Source organism: Salvelinus sp. IW2-2015, linkage group LG17, assembly GCF_002910315.2.
Source record: "Salvelinus sp. IW2-2015 linkage group LG17, ASM291031v2, whole genome shotgun sequence".
In the NCBI taxonomy this organism is placed as follows: domain Eukaryota; kingdom Metazoa; phylum Chordata; class Actinopteri; order Salmoniformes; family Salmonidae; genus Salvelinus; species Salvelinus sp. IW2-2015.
The window spans coordinates 17,110,026-17,131,531 of NC_036857.1; the positions used below are offsets into that span (position 1 = coordinate 17,110,026).

Genomic DNA, 21,506 nt, shown 5'->3' on the forward strand with positions numbered 1-21,506 from the left:
AAGAGCAAAGACAGTCAAGTATTGAGTGGGAGGCATGCCAGGTATTCACAATCATCCAAAGAATTACTTGAAAATGACAGACTGACGCTGTTACTGGTAAATCAATGACATGGGCTGCGAGCATTTCAGCAACAAGGAATAATTGTCTGCCTACATAAAGGAAAACCTGTACTGAACATCGTGTGACGTGACCTTCTTGGCTTGAGTCCATGAAACAGGTCAATATAATTACATAACTGTGTATTCATGCGACTTGCGGAAGTGTGATTTAATTAAGGGGAGGTTGCAGTGATTGAGGGGTCAAAAGGTTGCCCACCTGTCTCCATGGCAGATCTCTTGTCTCTTCCTCCCGTCAAACGACACCCAGGCCGTATTTCTGGCGTCACGTGACAGCATGATCTGAGCGTGACAAACGATGCAGAAGAACGACCAGTCAAAGACAACAAAAAGTATTCAGCAGAAAATGCTCTATTAAAGTGTGTGTGTATATTACAAGCAATTCCCTCATTCCCATCACCTGTGACAACTGAAGGGTACGCATATGGCTAGCTGTGTGTCAGACTGGTCATTTCTTACCGGTCATCGCCTGTGTTGTCTTACGCAAATGTGTTCTGGAGAGGAGCAGTAAATGCTAATGGCTTGTAGAGAGGAGCGGTAAATAGATAATGTCTACGTTGAATGTGTGCGTATATGAGTTTGCGTGAATATACAGTACCAGTCAAACGTTTGGACACCTACTCATTCAAGGGTTTTTATTTTTACAATTTTCTACATTGTAGAATAATAGAATAGTGAAGACATCGGCCTCCCGGGTGGCGCAGTGGTCTAGGGCACTGCATCGCAGCGCTAGCTGCGCCACCAGAGACTCTGGGTTCGCGCCCAGGCTCTGTCGCAGCCGGCCGCGACCGGGAGGTCTGCGGGGCGACGCACAATTGGCCTAGCGTCGTCCGGGTTAGGGAGGGTTTGGCCGGTAGGGATATCCTTGTCTCACCAGCGACTCCTGTGGCGGACCGGGCGCAGTGCGCGCTAACCAAGGTAGCCAGGTGCATGGTGTTTCCTCCGACACATTGGTGCGGCTGGCTTCCGGGTTGGAGGCGCGCTGTGTTAAGAAGCAGTGCGGCTTGGTTGGGTTGTGTTTAGGAGGACGTATGGCTTTCGACCTCGTCTCTCCCGAGCCCGTACGGGAGTTGTAGCGATGAGACAAGATAGTAATTACTAACAATTGGATACCACGAAATTGGGGAGAAAAGGGGGTAACATTTWAAAAAATAAAAATTGTGAAGACATCAAAACTATTAAATAACACATATGTAGTAATCGAAAAATTGTTAAACACATGAAAATATATTTTATATTTGAGATTCTTCAAAAGTAGCCCTTTGCCTTGATGACAGTGTCATACACTTGGCATTCTCTCAACCAGCTTCATGAGCTAGTCACCTGGAATGCATTTCAATTAAAAGTTCATTTGTGGAATTCCTTTCCTTCTTAATGCATTTGAGCCAATCAGTTCTGTTGTGACAAGGTAGGGGTGGTATACAGAAGACAGCCCTATTTGGTAAAAGACCAAGTCCATATTATGGCAAGAACAGCTCAAATAAGCAAAGAAAAACAGCAGTCCATCATTACTTTAAGAAATGAACGTCAGTCAATCCAGAAAATTTCAAGAACTTTAAAAGTTTATTCAAGTGCAGTCGCAAAAACCATCAAGCGCTATGAAAACAGCTCATGTGGACCTCCACAGGAAAGGAAGCCCCAGAGTTACCTCTGCAGAGGATAATTTCATTGGAGTTACCAGCCTCAGAAATTGCAGGCCAAATAAATGCTGTGAACAGAGTTCAAGTAACAGACACATCAACATCAACTGAGGAGACTGTATGAATCCGGCCTTCATGGTCGAATTGCTGCAAAGAAACCACAACTAAAGGACACCAATAAGGAGGAGACTTGTTTCTTGGCATGAGCAACAGACATTAGACCGGTGGAAATCTGTCCTTTGGTCTGATGAGTCCAAATTTGAGATTTTTGGTTCTAAACGTGGTGTCTTTGTGAGATGCAGAGTAGGTGAACGGATGATCTCTGCATGTGTGGTTACCACTGTGAAGCATTGAGGTGGTGGTGTGATGGTGCTTTGCTGGTGACAGTCTGATCTATTTAAAATTCAAGGCACACATAACCAGCACGGCTKCCACAGCATTCTGTAGCGATACGCCATCCCGACTATCATTTATTTTCAACAGGACAATGACCCAACACACCTCCAAGCTGTGTAAGGGCTATTTGACCAAGAAGGAGAGTGATGAATGCTGCATCAGATGACCTGGCCTCCAAAATCACCCGACCTCAACCCAATTGAGATGGTTTGAGATGAGTTGGACCACAGAGTGAAGGAAAAGCAGCCAACAAGTGCTCAGCATATGTGAGAACTCCTTCAAGACTGTTGGAAAAGAATTCCAGGTGAAGCTGGTTGAGAGAATGCCAAGCGTGTGCAAAGCTGTCATCAAGGCAAAGGGTGGCTACTTTGAAGAATCTCAAATATATTTTGATTTAACACTTTGTCACTACATGATTTCATAAGTGTTATTTAATAGTTGATGTCTTCACTAATATTTTACAATAAAGAAAACAGTAAAAATAAACTTTTGACTGGTTCTGTATGCGTGTGTGTTTACCTTGAGTTCCACCCCAGCAGGCACTACGATGGGTCTGAAGGACAATGAGTGGGGGCAGATGGGGGTGATCATGATGGCCGGCACGTTGGGGTGGATCATGGAGGCTCCGGCCGCCACCGCGTACGCTGTGCTGCCCGTGGGAGTGGACACTATCACACCTGAGACAACACACAGACACTACTTTGAGCACACCCCCAAAAACAAAGTGACACATGCCTAAAAACACCAACAAGCTGAAAGCAGTTCCAAAACTCAGTAAACCGTTCCCGAAGACAAGGGAAATACTTCTGACATCAGACCCTGAGAGGCTTCCAGAGAGGGAGTTACTAGGCAGTAGTGAAGGACAGATGGTAGAGTTTGGTCTATGCTCTACTAACAAGGCGAGCTGCAGTCCAACAGTCTGCAGCACAAATAGACCATCAGTACCACTGGTGCGTGTTTGCACTCTGGGCTTGTACACAGGCAGTAAGCAGTAGCACAAACAACAGTATGACGACCAGTTACAGCATCTAAACTCTAGTACAACTTAAAATCAGAGCTGCATTAACAATAAAAGTGTATTATATTAGTGAAACATCTAAGTGGGAAATAAAAGTGAAGCAGCCAAAACAGATGGGGTGTAATCCTTTAAACCAGTAGCAGCAGGTTGAGGAGTTTACTACTCACCGTCTCCCTGTACCGTGGTGATGAGGTGTCCGTCTAGGAAGAGGTCCACGTTGGAAAGGTAGGACGACGGGCCTCTGTCCACCACCACCTCATTTAGCACCTGTTGGACCAAGACACCCAGAGCCATGTTAACCAGAGATACTGCACTAGCCAAGTTGTTGGTCACTTTGGGAACCCTATTTGAACACGTCATATTTTATGACTTGTCAAAGTCCACTCAGTAGGAAGTACGATGACACAACTCAAACATCCCACGTACATCAACCCCATGATGTGATAGCACCATAGGCCAAAATGGAAGCAAATAGCGTGGATTGTTAGAACCTTCAGAAAAACAGGGAAACCAATCCTTGTGACGGATTACATCAAACAAATAAGGAAGTGAAACAAGATCTGAAGGATTGCTGCCACCCTACACACCCCAGAAAAGGTGGTACATTTCAACCTTCCTGGTGTTTTATCATCCCACTGGGATCTGTGGTCAGGCCTGTGGCAGTGGGAACATTACAGTGGAAACGCCTCATGTCCGCTACATGCACCCGATGACTGCATGTTTGTTCAACACGTCGCAACAATAGGTGAACACCCAGTGACCATACAGTAAAGACAAGCATGGGATGTGCCAAGTCATCATGATGCTAGGAACCTATTGTGGTATGAACCATAATACTAGGATGACATAACCAGCCAGGTGTAGAGCTCACCTGGTACTGCATGGATTTGCGGCTGCCCTCACTGTCACCGTTCGTCATGATGATGCCCTTCTCTCGGCTCTCCTTCACCACTCTCACCCGCAGGCGACTGCGCAGGATGATGGCGGTGTTACCTGCTCAGCAGAAACACACAAACACCCCGAAAGAGAAACACACATCCCAAAAGAGAAACACACACACGTTAAACCAAAAGTAGAACAGAGGTTAACCTAGCTGCTAGAAATGAGAGCACGGCTCCAGTTATTGAAATTAGATAAGGCTAAAGACAAAAAAACAACGTACCCTCAATGATTTGGGTGACCTGAGACTGGTAGGTGTCAAATTTGAAAGGTGTGAGGAAGCCCAGAGAACCCAGGTGGAAGGCCATAACAGGTGGAACACTCTCCTGAAAACACAGGAGCATACGCACGCATTGGAATAAGCTAAATTGATACAAATCAATACACAACCAAGTTGCTGAATTATTTTAGTACAATTCACACAGAGTACACTCAAAAATGTATAAATGAATGTGTTTACTATACCACAAGATGTTAATATTGTAAATGTATACCTGGAAGAGTGACGATGCGTAAAGTAAGGTACCATCTCCACCAAGACAGATGATGAAATCCACTCGATTGGAAATGTCATCGAGATCTGAACAGTGCATACAAACATTAGGATCATGTCCGTAAGAGAAAGCTATACTACTTAAAGTAAGAGTTCCATAGACAATCCTGACACTAAATCACTAGCTAGAGTTACACAGATCAATCTATCATCAATCAGGATTGTATTCACTAGGCCCCAAATGGAAGAAAACAAACTAAAATAGGGAGGAACTAGGGAAAGGGGGATACCTAATCAGTTGCACAACTGAATGCATTCAACCGAAATGTGGCTTCCGCATTTAACCCAACCCCTCTGAATCAGAGAGGTGGGGGGCTGCCTTAAATCAACATCCACGTCTTCGGCACCCAGGGAACAGTTGTTGGGGGTTAACAGCCTTGCAGATTTTCCCACCTTGCCAGCTTAGGGATTCGAACCAGCGACCTTTTGGTTACTGGCCCACTCTTAACTGCTAGGCTACTTGCCGCCCCTAAACCTCTCCCATAAGATAATGCATACTCGTTTTCTGATGTAAATAAAAGTGCTACGGTGTGCACTAATCAATACAACCCAGTCCTCTGATGGATAGTGGTCTCCTCACCTTCTCTGAAGGTACAGAACTTCTGGATGACGGCCCCAAAGCTCTCATCGCCCGCAATGGCTGTGTCCGCCAGAACCTTGCTCTCCACATAAACAATCATGTTTTTCTGCTAGAACAACGCACAAGTATAAACATATGCATTAGCAACATGCACATGTAATCATCCTTTAGAAGACGAATGGGTCGAAAGAATATTCCGACTTTACAAGCAGCTTTCCTTTCTAGTGGGGTAAAAAAAAAAGTGTACAAATTCTGAGTCACTAATACTTCTGTTTTCAGGGACTTCATTGCAGACTTTCATGAAACGGAAGTAATATAGCACACAGGCCGCTAAGGTGCAGGAAGCTATAATATGAGACTAGATGGACTCAGCAAAAAAAGGTGCAAATGTCCTACCTCTGTGAGAAACACACACAGCTCTTTGAAAGGCTGCAGTAGACTGGCATCCTGGATCTTCTTGATGACAAGGACACTTTTGGGAGGCTTGTTCCACGTCAGCCTCTGACTGGCTGGGTCCTGAATGTGCCTGGATGGCGASAACGACCACATTTAATCAATACCTTTTCAAATGGTAATAATTGACTGTACAATTTGATCACTCATCATTTGATCAAAGGGATTGCAGCAATAAAGAGAAACATTGAAATGTTGTTCCTTAATATGGAGACATGCATGACTCATTGACCCAATCGGGCTTTCCAAAATTATACCATTTTGGTGGAGCACCATTTGTAAACATACAGCTAAGAGAAATAGTTTGACAAGTCATTGCTCACCTTGACATCTTGAGGTAGAGTATGTAAATAAATAGTTACCATTTGTAATTATATCATGGTTGCTCACTACTGTAACCTGTAAGCGTTGCGGCTGTGGAACATTTCTGGTTTGGGCACAGTGAYCTCTCAAAAGCCATGTTTGAGCTCTTGTTGGCTCAGTGTTACTTCATACGATTTGTGTTTGCCCAGTTGGATAAGAGGCAGGGCTGCTTAACACCTATCCTATTATTGGCCAGGGCTTAGTCTAGCAACATCAGAGTTCAAAAGGGTCAAGACAGGGACCAGTACATTTACATACTCATCACAGGGACCTCGAGTTCCAACCAAGGTGCAGTAATAACACCCTGATTAAGGGTACAGATTTTAAATGCTTTGGTGTCATAATACTGGGGCTGGGAATTGCCAGGGCCCTCACGATACAATATTATCACAATACTAAGGTGCTGATACAATATGTATTYCTATACGATGTTCCAAACATATTGCTCACCATATGTCTGCTGCAGAGGGACAAGAGAGCCATGAGAACGAGTTTTGATCAGTCATGGAAATAAGTGCTGAAAACAAATTGGCTCCCTATTTAAAAATAAGCTGGAGAACAAGCTATGAAGGAAAAATACTGGAGTTTTGGTGCAGGTACAGCCAACAAGCTAAACACTTATATTGCGATAGTCAAAAATGATTCCCCCATAAGGAAGTATTTTTCTTGTCAACTTCCACTGTTGTATTTGTTTCACATTTCCAATGTCATGGACATTTTTGAAGGTTTACAGATACTCAAATACTTCATCAATTGTTAAGCGGTAGAACTTGCACTTGCCATTAATTCAAAGTAAGGCTACTTGTAATTTATCATTACGCTTGCCTGTGATTGGCTTTAACAGTCATTGTAGACTGAGCTGGTTAGACATTACCTTAACTGAAAACTCAAATGGCCAATTCAAACAAAAACCCAAACTAATCCACAAAGTAGCCTAATTTAGGGAAAACCATAGTTAGGCCAAAGATGTTTTTATAACTAAGCCGAGATTGGAAACGACAGGCTGTGGTCTATGGGAACAAATTAGTCCGTGTGCAGAACAAACAAGGAGGTGGACGAGCTAGCGAGATCCTATTGGCCCGTTCTAGCATGCAACTTCATATTTCTGTTAGGGAATGACTACTCTGATGTACACGTGTGATACAACAGCTAGCACTCCAAAAGATTTAAAAAAAAATTTTTTGGCAAAGGGTAAAGTCTACAAAACTTTGTCCACTCTAGCTTTGGGAACAGAAAACTGGATTAAGATAAAATGTTTAAGTCGCTGGGAAAACGTGCAGAATGTCGGCCAAAATCCATCTCCTTCCATCTTCTACCACTGCCGGCCACTGGGCTTCCTCTCACTACCATTTTTGGTAGAAAAAAAACGCCAAGCGGATGCTTCAAATTTACACAGCCAGTGAAATATCTGTCTCATTGTTCTGTGGTTAGGCGGTCTGTAGACCTTGTGCAAGATCAAAGTGTTCTTTTGAGATAGATGTTTCACAGAAAATCTGTTAAAACAAAACTTACTGCTAGCAATAGAAGACAATGCAGGTTAAAAATGTATTCAAACATTACTGGCACCACCATGTTCCTGTTGAGAAACGCTGTCAGCAGACCGAGAGAGAGAGGAACGAGAATATTCTTACCATTTCCACACTTTGTTGTCGCTGTTCTCCAGAGCTTGCTGTTGCACACACTGGTTGAATTTCATGTCTGCCTGCATGTGATGAGGCTTCTTCTAGCAGAGATGAGTGGAGGGCACTAACTGCCAGGTTTTGCCTTGCTCTTCAGTCTACCGATTCCACTATCTAAAGCAAAACAATTCATTCTGCTCTGTACAGTCTTCCCATGAGCTGTCTTCAATCTCTCACCCTCATCAAAACACCAGGAACACCACACTAGTCACTAATTCTTCTTGAATTGCTGTGTCTATATTTGTCCACACAACAACYTCTAAAAGTTAAATCTCTATTCTGCCAGTCACCCAAACAGCTCACTCATCTTAAGACAGACCTGAAAGATGACATCACCACAAGTAACTCCCACAACCACTACAGACCTGCCCCTTTAAGGGAAGACTACCCTCTCATTGGCTAGCTGTGTTATGATATAGAACAATGTTCAAGTGGATTTTCCCCAGGTAGGCCAACCTAAAAGGTTTCCTAGGGCATATACAGTAAGAGCAAAATACTTTCAACTACCACATACTGCTATGTTGAAGAAAACAAACTCAATTTAAGCATTGTATCAAATACACATTTTAGAAGAGTTAAATTGTAAACAAATATTTTGTAAAAAAGAAAAAGAAAAAAGGGCCATCCTAAAACAAGTGCCTGTCAAAGACTGCTCTTTGTCATACCAGATATATTAAGGGTGTGGATCTCTCTGGGCGTGGATTCTCTCTATAGTCCATCACTACACAGTCCCCAGTGTCTCTGTCGGTCTCTCTTACACACACACAAAGAAAAATGCCCTCCCTATTAGGGTTGGGTAGTTTTAAAAGGACACACCCACCCAGACAAGGAAATGGCTTACCAGGAAAAAGTTATAAAGGTGTTATTGCTTACAGCATTGAGTCARGAACAGACTAATTCATCCTAGACCCGCCAACGTCTTCTGAACTTCATGCCATTTTAAAAATGTAATATCTCTGCCATTTTTTAAGTCATATCTCCCCCCAGTCCTTGACTTTACCTAAATAAGTATATTTAACACACTGACATTGTAAAGAATTTCGATAACAAACAGAATGTGTTAAGCATTTTTAGGAGGACGTCAGTTGCCTGCCCAGCTGATAATGGCCCATCGAAACTAAACCTAAACAAATTTCACACATTTAATAACAGATGTTATCTAAAGACAATATTACCTTTATAATAGTCTGAGGGGTGACAATATAATCAATTGTCAAATAGTGAATGAAGAGAGCACACACACACGTGTTCACCTCTCCAAGAGAAATTCCCCCTTCATTCCCAGTCATGGCTAAAGAACCAATTAACACTATAATAGCCAGGCCTAAATGAGTTCAATAGCCACACCCTAGGAGCATCTTATGATTCAATTTAAATATAGGCCTACACCATCATAAAGTAAGAAACATTATTATGCTAATATAATCCATTTCAAAAGAACAGAATATTGAGTTTAATCAACATGTAGAATCGCCGGGAAATGAATAGAAAATGCAAGCCGATGTTCTGTGGTCAGAGGAGAAAGGATGACCACCCGCGCACGGTTGATGTTCATGTTTGTATGTCTTCCCTCTAAAGCACACCATCAACCTACACTGCTACTCAGTTATGTATTTATCAAGGAGTACTGGTAGGCAGTGGTGTAAAGTACTTAAGTAAAACTACTACTTAAGTAGTTTTTTTGGGGGGGGGTATCTGCACTTCATTTATATGTTTTACTACTTTTACTTCGCTACATTCCTAAAGAAAATATTGTACTTTTTACTCCATACATTTTCCATGACAACTCAAAGTACTAGTTACATCTTGAATGCTTAGCAGGACAGGAAAACTGAAATTGATGCACTATTCAAGAGAACACGTGGTCATCCCTACTGCCTCTGGTCTGGCGGACAAACTAAACACAAATGCATCTTTTGTAAATAATGTCTGAGTGTTGGAGTGTGCCCCTGGCTATAAGTAAAAATAAGAAAATGATGAAGTCTGGTTCGCTTAATATATGGAATTTGAAATGTATACTTTTACTTTTGATACTTAAGTAAATTTAATACCAAATCCTTAGACTTTTACTCAGGTAGTATTTTACTGGGTGACACCTTTTTAATAGAAAGTTACTCAAGTAAAAGTATACTTTTACTCAAGTATGACAATTGAGTACTTTTTCCAACATTGCTGATAGGCAGGCTGTATCAGTTTTATAGGCTCTCTCTGCTACTTATAGCCAGCCCAGAGGCTTTGCACCTGAGGATGCTGATCCAATCTAATTATATTTGTCACATGCGACAAATACAACAGGTGTAGACTTTATCTTGAAACGCTTACTTACGAGCCTTCTCCCAACAATGCAGAGTTAAGAACATTTAGACAAATAGTAACAATAAAATAACAATAATGAGACGAAATACAAAGAGTACCGGTACCTAGTCAATGTGAAGTGGTACGAGGTAGTTGAGGTAATATGTAGATGTAGGTAGGGGTAAAAGTGACTAGGCAATCAGGATATATAAAACAGAGCAGCAGCATGGTATGTAAAGAGTGTGAAAGTGTATATAAGTGTGTGGAGTCAATATGCATGTGTGTGTGAACGTACGTAGTCACAATTAATCCATTATTGCTGCTTAAAGCAGACAGTATAATAACCAAGTTACATGATGGCCCGAGTCAAGGGCCAAGGAAGGCTCTGGCCAATCTAAGGGCCAGCCAAACTGCTTTGGTAAGAGTCTTTCATGCGCTGTACGCAGGCTATCCCACAATGTGTGATCTCGGACTGTATCCACAAAGCGCCTCAGAGTAGAAAACCAGTCGTAAGTGCTGAAAATAGAGATATTTTACTTATACTCTTATGGGTAAAAATAAAAAATAAACCTGAAGCCTATTCGGCAGATATTGAGGAGACCTCATGAGCTGTCCATTAAGAGTTACCAGCAGAATTCTTGATTATCGATAAGGCAGTAAGAGAGCGTTTCCCGCGCCATACAGGCAGTTGATTTGGAATAATATTTTTATATTTCTGTATGATCAACCCATAAAGGAAATTTCTATGTGACCCCAAACTTTTTAACAGTAGTGTACATGCAACATAATATCCTGCACATTTGACAATGATTTGAAGGCCTATTTCACATGATATACCGTCACATCACACTTGTGTTTCAATTTAATTAAACTACACCATGTATCACTATTTCAAGTTGTCCCTTTGGACTGCAAAATCACAACAAACAAAAAAATCTACAGTCGGCGATGCCTCCTCCCGATTGTTGCAAATTATGGGGAATAACCAATGTCAGAGCATAATCACATTTTCCACAATCTCAAACTGTCTTGTTCACCAGCTGAGAAACTTTTATGAATAGATTTTTACTCCTGGCTCAGAGTGTCTGACCAGTGTCTTAAAGGCCCAGTGTAGTCAAAAAAAAGTAATTGTCCTGTGTTTTACACTACATAACCAAAAGTATGTGGACACTTGCTCGTCGAACATCTCATTACAAAATCACAGGCATTAATATGGAGTTACACCCCCCCTTTGCTTCTATAACAGCCTCCACTCCTCTGATAAGGCTTTCCCACTAGATGTTGGAACACTGAATGGAGGCAAGTCCCCACAGCAGCCACAAGAGCATTAGTGAGGTCGGGGCGATTCAGCCTGGCTTGCAGTCGATGTTCCAGTTCATCCCAAATGTGTTCGATGGAGTTGAGGTCAGGGCTCTGTTGAGGTCAGGGCTCTGTTGAGGTCAGGGCTCTGTGCAGGCCAGTCAAGATCTTCTACACCGATCTTGACAAAACATTTCTGTATGAACCTTGCATGGAACTTGGTAGTGAGTGTTGCAACCGAGGACAGAGGATTTTTAGCACTGCTTCAGCACTGTGGTCCCATTCTTCGAGCCTGTGTGGCCAGCCACGTTGCAGCTGAGATGTCTAGGTGCAACAACATTTCCAATTCACAATAACAGCACTTACAGTTGAACGGGGCAGCTCTAACAGGGCAGAAATTTGACGAACTGACTTGTTGGAAAGGTATAGGATGCCACGTTGAAAGTCACTGAGCTCTTCAGTAAGGCTATTCTACTGCCAATGGAGATTGTATGGCTGTGTAATCGATTCTAGAAACCTGTCAGCAACGGGTGTGGCCGAATCCGCTAATTTGAAGGGTTGTCCACATACTTCGGTACACAGTGCCTTCGGAAAGTATTCCGACCCCTTGACTTTTTCCACATTGCTACGTTACAGCATTATTCTAAAATGTTTGTTTTGTTTTTTTAATCCTCAGCAATCTACACACAATACCCAATAATGACAAAGCAAAAACAGGTTTAGAAATTTTTGCAAATGTAAAAAATAAAAAAGATCTGACCCTTTGCTATGAGACTCGAAATTAAGCTCAAGTGCATCCTGTTTCCATTGATCATCCTTGAGATGTTATTACAACTTGATAGGAGTCCACTTGTGGTAAATTCAACTGATTGGACATGATTTGGAAAGGCACACACACACCTGTCTATATAAGATCAGTTGACAGTGCATGTCAGAGCAAAAACCAAGCCATGAGGTCGAAGGAACTGTCCATAGAGCGCCGAGACAGGATTGTGTTGAGGCATAGATCTGGGGAAGGGTATTCAAAACGTTTCCGCAGCATTGAAGGTCCCCAAGAACACAGTGGCCTCCATCATTCTTAAATGGAATACGTTTTGAACCACCAAGACTCTTCCTAGAGCTGCCCGGCCAAACTGAGCAATTGTGGGAGAAGGGCCTTGGTCAGGGAGGTGACAAAGAACCCGATGGTCACACCGACAGAGCTCCTCTGTGGAGATGGGAGAACCTTCCAGAATGACAGCCATCTCTGAAGCACTTGACACACTCTACAGCACAATCAGGCCTTTATGGTAGTGGCTAGACGGAAGCCACTCCTCAGTAAAAAAACACATGACAGCCCGCTTAGAGTTTGCCAAAAGGCACCTAAAGACTTACCATGAGAAACAAGATTCTCTGGTCTGATGAAACCAAGATTGAACTCTTTGGCTTGAATGCCAAGCGTCACGTCTGGAGGGAACCTTAAACCATCCCTATGGTGAAGCATGGTGGTGGCAGAATCATGCTGTGGGGATGTTTTTCAGCGGCAGGGACTAGGAGACTAGTCAGGATCGAGGGAAAGATGAACGGAACAAAGTACAGAGAGATCCTTGTTGAAAACCTACTACAGAGCTCTCAGGACCTCAGACTGGGGCGAAGGTTCACCTTCCAACAAGACAACAACCCTAAGCACACAGCCAAGACAACGCAGGAGTGGCTTCGGGACAAGTCTCTGAATATCCTTGAGTGACCCAGCCAGGGGACGGACTTGAACCCGATCGAACATCTGAGACCAGAAAATAGCTGAATAGCGACGCTCCCCATCCAACCTGACAGAGCTTGAGAGGATCTGCAGTGAAGAACGGGAGAAACTCCCCAAATACAGGAGTGCCAAGCTTGTGGTGTTATAACCAAGGAAGAGTCGAGGGTGTAATCACTGCCAAATACGCTTCAACAAAGTACTGAGTAAGGGGTCTGAATACCTATGTAAACGTAATTTCAGTTTACTATTTTGTAAAAAATAGCAAACATTTCAAAAAAACGTTTTGCTTTGTCATTATGTGGTATTGTGTGTCGCTTAAGGGAAAAAATAATTTCATCCATTTTAGAATAAGGCTGTAACCTAACAAAATGTGGGAAAAGTCAAGGGGTCTGAATACTTTGAAGGCACTGTTAAACTCAGTTTCACAATTCCTCACATTTAATCCTAGTAAAAATGTCCTGTCTTAAGTCAGTTAGGATCACCACTTAATTTTAAGAACGTGAAATGTCAGAATAATAGAGACTGATTTCAGCTTTCATTTATTTATTTGATCACATTCCCAGTGGGTCAGAAGTTTACATAAACTCAATTAGTATTTGGTAGCAATGCCTTTAAATTGTTTAACTTGGGTCAAACGTTTCAGGTAGCCTTCCACAAGCTTCCAACAATAAGTTGGGTGAATTTTGGCCCATTCCTCCTGACAGAGCTGGTGTAACTGAGTCAGGTTTGTAGGCCTCCTTCCTCAAACACGCTTTTTCAGTTCTGCCCACAAACTTTCTATAGGATTGAGGTCAGGGCTTTGTGATGGCCACTCCAATACCTTGACTTTGTTGTCCTTAAGCCATTTTGCCACAATTTTGGAAGTATGTTTGGGGTCATTGTCCATTTGGAAGACCCATTTGCGACCAAGCTTTAACTTCCCGCTATTTCCTCCAAACAGAATGACGGTCATTATGGCCAAACGGTTCTGTTTAAGTTTCATCAGACCATTGTGCAAAAAGTACGATCTTTGTCCCCATGTGCAGTTTCAAACCGTAGTCTGGCTTTTTTTTTTTGAGCAGTGGCTTCTTCCTTGCTGAGCGGCCTTTCAGGTTATGTCGATATAGGACTTGTTTTACTGTGGATATAGATACTTTGTACCCATTTCCTCCAGCATCTTCACAAGGTCCTTTGCTGTTGTTCTGGGATTGATTTGCACTTTTCGCACCASGAGACAGAACGCGTCTCCTTCCTGAGCGGTATGACGGCTATTGTTTGTACAGATGAACGTGGTACCTTCAGGTGTTTGGAAATTGCTCCCAAGGATGAACCAGACTTGTGGAGGTCTACAATTCTTTTTTCTGATGTCTTGGCTGATTTTTGATTTTCCCATGATGTCAAGCAAAGAGGCACTGAGTTTGAAGGTAGGCCTTGAAATACATCCACAGTTTCACCTCCAATTGACTCAAATTATGTAAATTAGCCAATCAGAAGCTTCTAAAGCCATAACATCATTTGCTGGAATTTTCCAAGCTGTTTAAAGGCACAGTCAACTTAGTGTATGTGAACTTCTGACCCACTGGAATTGTGATACAGTGAATTATAAGTGAAATAATGTCTGTAAACAATTGTTGGAATAATGACTTGTGTCATGCAAAGTAGATGTCCTAACCGACTTGCCAGAACTATAGTTTGTTAACAAGAAATTTGTGGCGTGGTTGAAAAATGAGTTTTAATGACTCCAACCTAWGCGCATGTAAACTTCCGACTTCAACTGTACATACACACACCAAAAATAAACAACCGTTTTAAAGATTTTACTGAGTTAAAGTTCTTACCGGGAAATCAGTCCATTTAAATAAATTCATTAGGCCCTAATCTATGGATTTCACATGACTTGGAACACATGTCTTTTGGTAACAGATAACTAAATTWAAAAAAAGGGTATCAGGACCTCGTCACAGTATATCTCTGTGCATTCAAATTGCRATCAATAAAATGCAATTGTGTCCGTAGCTTATGCCTGCCCATAACCCCACCGCCACCATGAGGCACTCTGTTCACAATGTTTACATGAGCAAACCATTGGCTCAGACGACACCATACACGTGGTCTGTGTTTGAGGCCTGTTGAAGATACTGCCAAATTCTCTAAAACATTGGTGGCAGCTAATGGTAGAGGAATTAACATTCAATCCGGCAACAGTTTGTGTGGACAATACAACAGTCAGTATGCCAACTGCACGCTCCCTCAAAGCTTGAGACACCTGTGGCATTGTGTTGTGTGAAAAAAAAACWGTACATTTTAGTGGCCTTTTATTGTCCCCTGCGCAAGGTGCACCTGTGTAATGATCTTGCCGTTTAATCAGCTTATTGATAAGCCACACCTGTCAGGTGGATGGAATCTCTTGGCAAAGGAGGAAAGCTCACTAACAGGGATGCAAACAAATTTGTGCACAAAATTGGAGAGAAAAAGGCTTTGTGCGTATGGAACATTTCTGGGTTGTTTTATTTCAGCTCATGAAACATGGGACCAACACTTTACATGTTGTGTTTATATTTTTTGTTCAGTGTATATTTCCACACTATGAGGTTGAAATAATACTGTGAAATTGTGAAAACAATGATAAAATGCCCTTTGTTTAAGAGCTGTTTGAATATACATCTGGCCCTTCTTTGGACACTTAACTAACCTCCAAAAGAGCTTCAATGCCATACAACACTCCTTCCGTGGCCTCCAACTGTTCTTAAATGCTAGTAAAACCAAATGCATGCTTTTCAACCGTTCGCTGCCGGCACCCGCCCGCCCGACTAGCATCACTACCCTGGACGGTTCTGACCTAGAATATGTGGACAACCACAAATACCTAGGTGTCTGGCTAGACTGTAAACTCTCCTTCCAGACTCATATTAAACATCTCAAATCCAAAATTAAATCTAGAATCGGCTTTCTACTTCACAACGAAGCCTCCTTCACTCACGCCGCCAAACTTACCCTCGTAAAACTGACTATCCTACTGATCCTCGACTTCGGCGATGTCATCTACAAAATAGCCTCCAATACTCTACTCAGCAAACTGGATGCAGTCTATCACAGTGCCATCTGTTTTGTTACCAAACCCCTTATACCACCCACCACTGCGACCTGTATGCTCTAGTCGGCTTGCCCTCGCTACATATTCGTCACCAGACCCACTGGCTCCAGGTCATCAAAAAGCCTTTTCTAGGTAAAGCTCCGCCTCATCTCAGCTCACGATAACACCCACCCGTAGCACGCGCTCCAGCAGGTATATCTCACTGGTCATCCCCAAAGCCAACACCTCCTTTGGCCGCCTTTCCTTTCAGTTCACTGCTGCCAGTGACTGGAACGAATTGCAAAAATCGCTGAAGCTGGAGACGTASATTTCCCTCACTAACTTTAAACATCAGCTATCTGAGCAGCTAACCGATCGCTGCAGCTGTACATAGTCCATCTGTAAATAGCCCACCCAATCTACCTACCTCATCCCCATATTGTTTTTAATTTACTTTTCTGCTCTTTTGCACACCAGTATCTCTACTTGCACATCATCATCTGCTCATTTATCACTCGTATTAATCTGCTAAAATGTAATTACTTCACTACTATGGCCATTTATTGCCTACCTCCTCACGCCATTTGCACACACTGTATATAGTCTTTTTTTCTCTCTGTGTTGACTGTACGCTTGTCTATTCCATGTGCAACTCTGTGTTGTTGTTTGTCGCACTGCTTTGCTTTATTCTTGGCCAGGTCGCAGTTGTAAATGAGAACTTGTTCTCAACTAGCCTACCTGGTTAAATAAAATAAATTTAAAAAGAACTAAAATTTCAGCCTGTTGTGGTGGGAAGGAGTTTCTGTCTGGTGACATCACCAGGCGATAAATTAGGTAATAGACCAATAAGAGACTTCTACACATCTCTGCCAGTAAGACCTAGTTTTCAGTTTTGCCCTCCCCACTCAGACCACTCCCAAACAGTCCTAGACAAATCCTTGCTTGAGAAATTGCTCTTTCCTAAGAAGCTATTTTTGCTTCTTTTGAACATTGTTTTCAATTAATCACAGTAAGGTACTTAATTYTTACCCAGAAAATATGTAATATTGAAATAAAAACAGCTGCATTGAACCTTTAACATCATCCTAAATCCGACTGAGCTCGCAGTTTGTTTTGTCTTCTAACAGGTTTTAGCAGGATTCATAGGAGCTTTTGAGACGCTTTATGGATACGGCCGCAGATTTTTTTTATTTCACCTTTATTTAAACAGGTAGGCCAGTAGAGAACAAGTTCTCATTTACAACTGTGACCTAGCCAAGATAAAGCAAAGCAGTGCGACAAAAACAGAGTTACACATGGGGTAAACAWACGTACAGTCAATAACCCAATAGAAAAATCTGTATACAGTGTGTGCAAATGAAGTCAGGAGGTAAGGCAATAAATAGGCCAATAGTGGCGAAGTAATTACAATTTAGCAAATTACACTGGAGTGATATGTGCAGATGAGGATGTGCAAGTAGAAATACTGGTGTGCAAAAGAGCAGAAAAACAAATATGGGGATGAGGTAGGTAGTTGGTTGGATGGGCTATTTACAGATAGGCTGTGTACAGCTGCAGCGATCGGTAAGCTGCTCTGACAGCTGATGCTTAAAGTTAGAGAGGGAGATAAGTCTCCAACTGCAGTGATTTTGCAACTCGTTCCAATCATTGGCAGCAGAGAACTGGAAGGCAGCCAAAGGACATGTTGGCTTTGAGGATGACCAGTTCAATATACCTGCTGGAGCATGTGCTACGGGTGGGTGTTGCTATGGTGACCAGTGAGCTGAGATAAGGCGGAGCTTTACCTAGCAAAGACTTACAGATGACCTGGAGCCAGTGGGTTTGGCGACGAATATGTAGCGAGGACCAGCCAACGAGAGCATACAGGTCGCAATGGTGGGTAATATATGGGGCTTTGGTGACAGAACAGATGGCACCGTGATAGACTACATCCAATTTGCTGAGTAGAGTGTTAGAGGCTTTTTTGTAAATGACATCGCCGAAGTCAAGGATCGGTAGGATAGTCAGTTTTACGAGGGTATGTTTGGCAGCATGAATTAAGGAAGCTTTGTTGCGAAATAGGAAGCCGATTCTAGATTTAATTTTGGATTGCAGATGCTTAATGTGAGTCTGGAAGGAGAGTTACAGTCTAGCCAGACACCTAGGTATTTATAGTTGTACACATATTCTAAGTCAGAACCGTCCAGAGTAGTGATGCTAGTCGGGCGAGCAGGTGCGGGCAGCGATCTTTTGAAGAGCATGCATTTAGTTTTACTAGCATTTAAGAGCAGTTGGAGACCACGGAAGGAGTGTTGTATGGCATTGAAGCTCGTTTGGAGGTTTGTTAACAGTGTCCAAAGAAGGGCCAGATGTATACAGAACCGGGCTAATCACTTCACCGGCTCTCTGTTCTGTCATAGATCCATCTTCAGCATGGGAAAGCGGCAGAGTATAACCTTAACCAGGCAAACAAAGCCTAGCTTGACCCCAATGGAATGGAGAAGACTTTACTTATTGGATGCAGGTGAACAGTCCATGTTGTCTGACTGGTTCAGTGTAATTACAAATGAAAAAGGTTTCCACGAGTCCAAATATCATTTAGGAGTCATTCCCTACAATGGGGAGATTCAAACTATTTTGGCCCTCAGTGAAAGTGATCCAAGTTTCTTACCTCAGGAAATMTATATTGAGTTATGGTTTGGATTCAATTACGTTATACATACTCAATACATTCTAATTAACTGTGTGGAAAATAAGTGACTCTTCCCCCCCACAGTTGGTAAGAATCACAAGCACCATGTGTAATTTAAAAACTTCAGTTGTTGTTAGGGACTTACATGACTGCGTGTGGATTCTGCAGCATACATGCTTTCGGTCCAAAAGTGGTCACAGGACTTGGTCCATGTAGAGACTGATTTCTCCTGAAACATTTGAATGACAAAGAGAAACAGGCAAGTGATTATTCTTATACTGATAACCAAAATGAAAATAATTCCTGTAGTCTGGTCTTTCTCAAATCAAACCCTTCTGGTTCCTCCCCTGTGTTTAGGTGAAAATAGCTACTTTTTTTTTTTTTTTGAAAGGTCAGAAAGTAATAGCTATACACTACCAGTCAAAAGTTTTAGAACACCTACCCATTCAAGGGTGTCTTTATTTTTTACATTGTAGAATAGTGAAGCTATCAAAACTATGAAATAGCACATATGGAATCATGTAGTACCCAAAAAGTGCCAAACAAATATATTCTTCAAAATAACCTCCCTTTGCCTTGACAGCTTTGCACACTCGTGGCATTCTCTAAACCAGCTTCACCTGGAATGCTTTTCCAACAGTCTTGGGAGTTAAATTTTTTTTGTATATATTTATTATCCGAAACATACAATATACTTGCAGTGAAGCCGCTCAACAACGACACCATACCAGTCATCCAACAGACTCCCATTCAGAGCGACACACAGAAAAATCCAGGGTCAATGCCCTGCTCAAGGGCACGTTGACAGATCTCCCACCAGGCGAAAAAACGTGAACCCTAACCCTCCAAGATCCCCCCACAGTTCCCCAATAGCTGTCCCTCAACCATTCAAGACCCCTCCCACAGCCCCCCCACCAAGAAGAAGAATTTAAAAAATATATTCCCTACCCACAAGAACCCCCCAATGCACCAACAACCAAGAAAATGAACTACAGAGAAAATAGGAAGAGACAGAAMAAAATAGCAAACAATGCAAAGAAAATGTATATATAATACATTTAAAACAAAGGACATCAAGGACAACTTGACAGTTGAAGAGCACTTTTTTCCAGTCCTGTCTGGTCCAGCAATGGTGGATTTGTGCCCATAGAGAACGTTGTTGCCGGTGATGTCTGGTGAGGACCTGCCTTACAACAGGCCTACAAGCCCTCAGTCCAGCCTCTCTCAGTCTATTGCGGACAGTCAGAGCACTGATGGAGGGATTGTGCATTCCTGGTGTAACTCGGGCAGTTGTTGGCATCCTGTACCTGTCCCGCAGGTGTGATATTTGGATGTACCGATCCTGTGCAGGTGTTGGTACACGTGGTCTGCCACTGCGAGGACGATCAGCTGTCCGTCCTGTCTCCCTGTAGCGCTGTCTTAGGCGTCTCACAGTACGGACATTGCAATTTATTGCACAGGCCACATCTGCAGTCCTCACGCCTCCTTGCAGCATGCCTAAGGCACGTTCACGCAGATCAGCAGGGACCCTGGGCATCTTTCTTGGTGTTTTTCCAGAGTCCGTAGAAAGACCTCTTTAGTGTCCTAAATTTTCATAACTAACCTTAATTGCCTACCGTCTGTAAGCTGTTAGTGTCTTAATGACCGTTCGACAGGTGCATGTTAATTAATTGTTTATGGTTCATTGAACAAGCATGGGAAACAGTGTTTAAACCCTTTACAATGAAGATCTGTGAAGTTATTTGGATTTTTACGAATTATCTTTGAAAGACAGGGTCCTGACAAAGGGACGTTTCTTTTCTTGCTGGGTTTGTTCTATCTTTTCAGGGGGATGAAATTGAAATTATAGCCAGGTCTGCAAAGCTTGTTTGAAAAAGAGACTTTTTTCAAAGTATTTAAGTTTCAATTAATCGAAAATGAGACATGGCAATCTGTACAAAGGCAAAAAGGCAATTTTTAAACAATGGATGAGCTTTTCTTAGTAATCTACTTGAGAACCATTTAGGGTTCAAGTAAAACTTTTGAATATGTGAAGCTTTTACATTTAAAAATTCTTGAAGGAGTTCCCACATACGCTGAGCACTTCTTGGCTGCTTTTCCTTCACTCTGTGGTCCAACTCATCCCAAAACATCTAAATTGGGTTGAGGTCTGGTGATTGTGGAGGCCAGGTCATATGATGCAGCACTCATCACTCTCCTTCTTGGTCAAATAGCCCTTACACAGCCTGGAAAATAAATGATAGTCCCATTAAGCGCAAACCAGACGGGATGGCGTATCGCTGCAGAATGCTGTGGTAGCCATGCTGGTTATGTGTGCCTTGAATTCTAAATAAATCACAGATAAATCAGTGTCACCAGCAAAGCACCCCCACACCATAACACCTCCTCCATGCTTTACGGTGGGAAATACACATGAGGAGATCATCCGTTCAGACACACACACCTCTCGCGTCTCACAAAGACATGGCGGTTGAAAACAAAAATCTAAAATTTTGAAAAATGTATTCCGGTCTAATGTCCATTGCTCGTGTTTCTTGGCCAAAGCAAAGTCTTCTTTTTAGTGTCCTTTAGTAGTGGTTTCTTCGCATCAATTCGACCATGAAGGCCTGATTCATGCAGTCTCCTCTGAACAGTTGATGTTGAGATGTGTCCGTTACTTGAACTCTGAAGCATTTAATTGGGCTGAAATTTCTGAGGTTGGTAACTAACTTAT

At 42.4% G+C, this 21,506-nt stretch overlaps 1 protein-coding gene across 4 annotated transcripts in view; it reads right to left on the minus strand.

Moving 5' to 3' along the window:
• The window catches only part of nadka (NAD kinase a), a 32,965-nt gene that overhangs the window by 2,763 nt on the left and 8,696 nt on the right, over positions 1 to 21,506 (minus strand). The window contains exons 3-11 of one of the 4 annotated variants that reach the window (XM_024005462.2): positions 18,939 to 19,022; positions 5,640 to 5,769; positions 5,244 to 5,349; positions 4,605 to 4,690; positions 4,334 to 4,436; positions 4,043 to 4,164; positions 3,339 to 3,438; positions 2,673 to 2,830; positions 317 to 399 (exon numbers count right to left, since the gene is read on the minus strand). In XM_024005462.2, the coding sequence (XP_023861230.1) occupies positions 317 to 399; positions 2,673 to 2,830; positions 3,339 to 3,438; positions 4,043 to 4,164; positions 4,334 to 4,436; positions 4,605 to 4,690; positions 5,244 to 5,349; positions 5,640 to 5,769; positions 18,939 to 19,022 (972 nt within the window). Of the gene's footprint in view, positions 1 to 316; positions 400 to 2,672; positions 2,831 to 3,338; positions 3,439 to 4,042; positions 4,165 to 4,333; positions 4,437 to 4,604; positions 4,691 to 5,243; positions 5,353 to 5,639; positions 5,770 to 7,690; positions 8,186 to 18,938; positions 19,023 to 21,506 lie in introns of those variants that run through there. The other 3 variants (XM_024005461.2, XM_070447925.1, XM_024005463.2) reach the window with 3 other exon arrangements.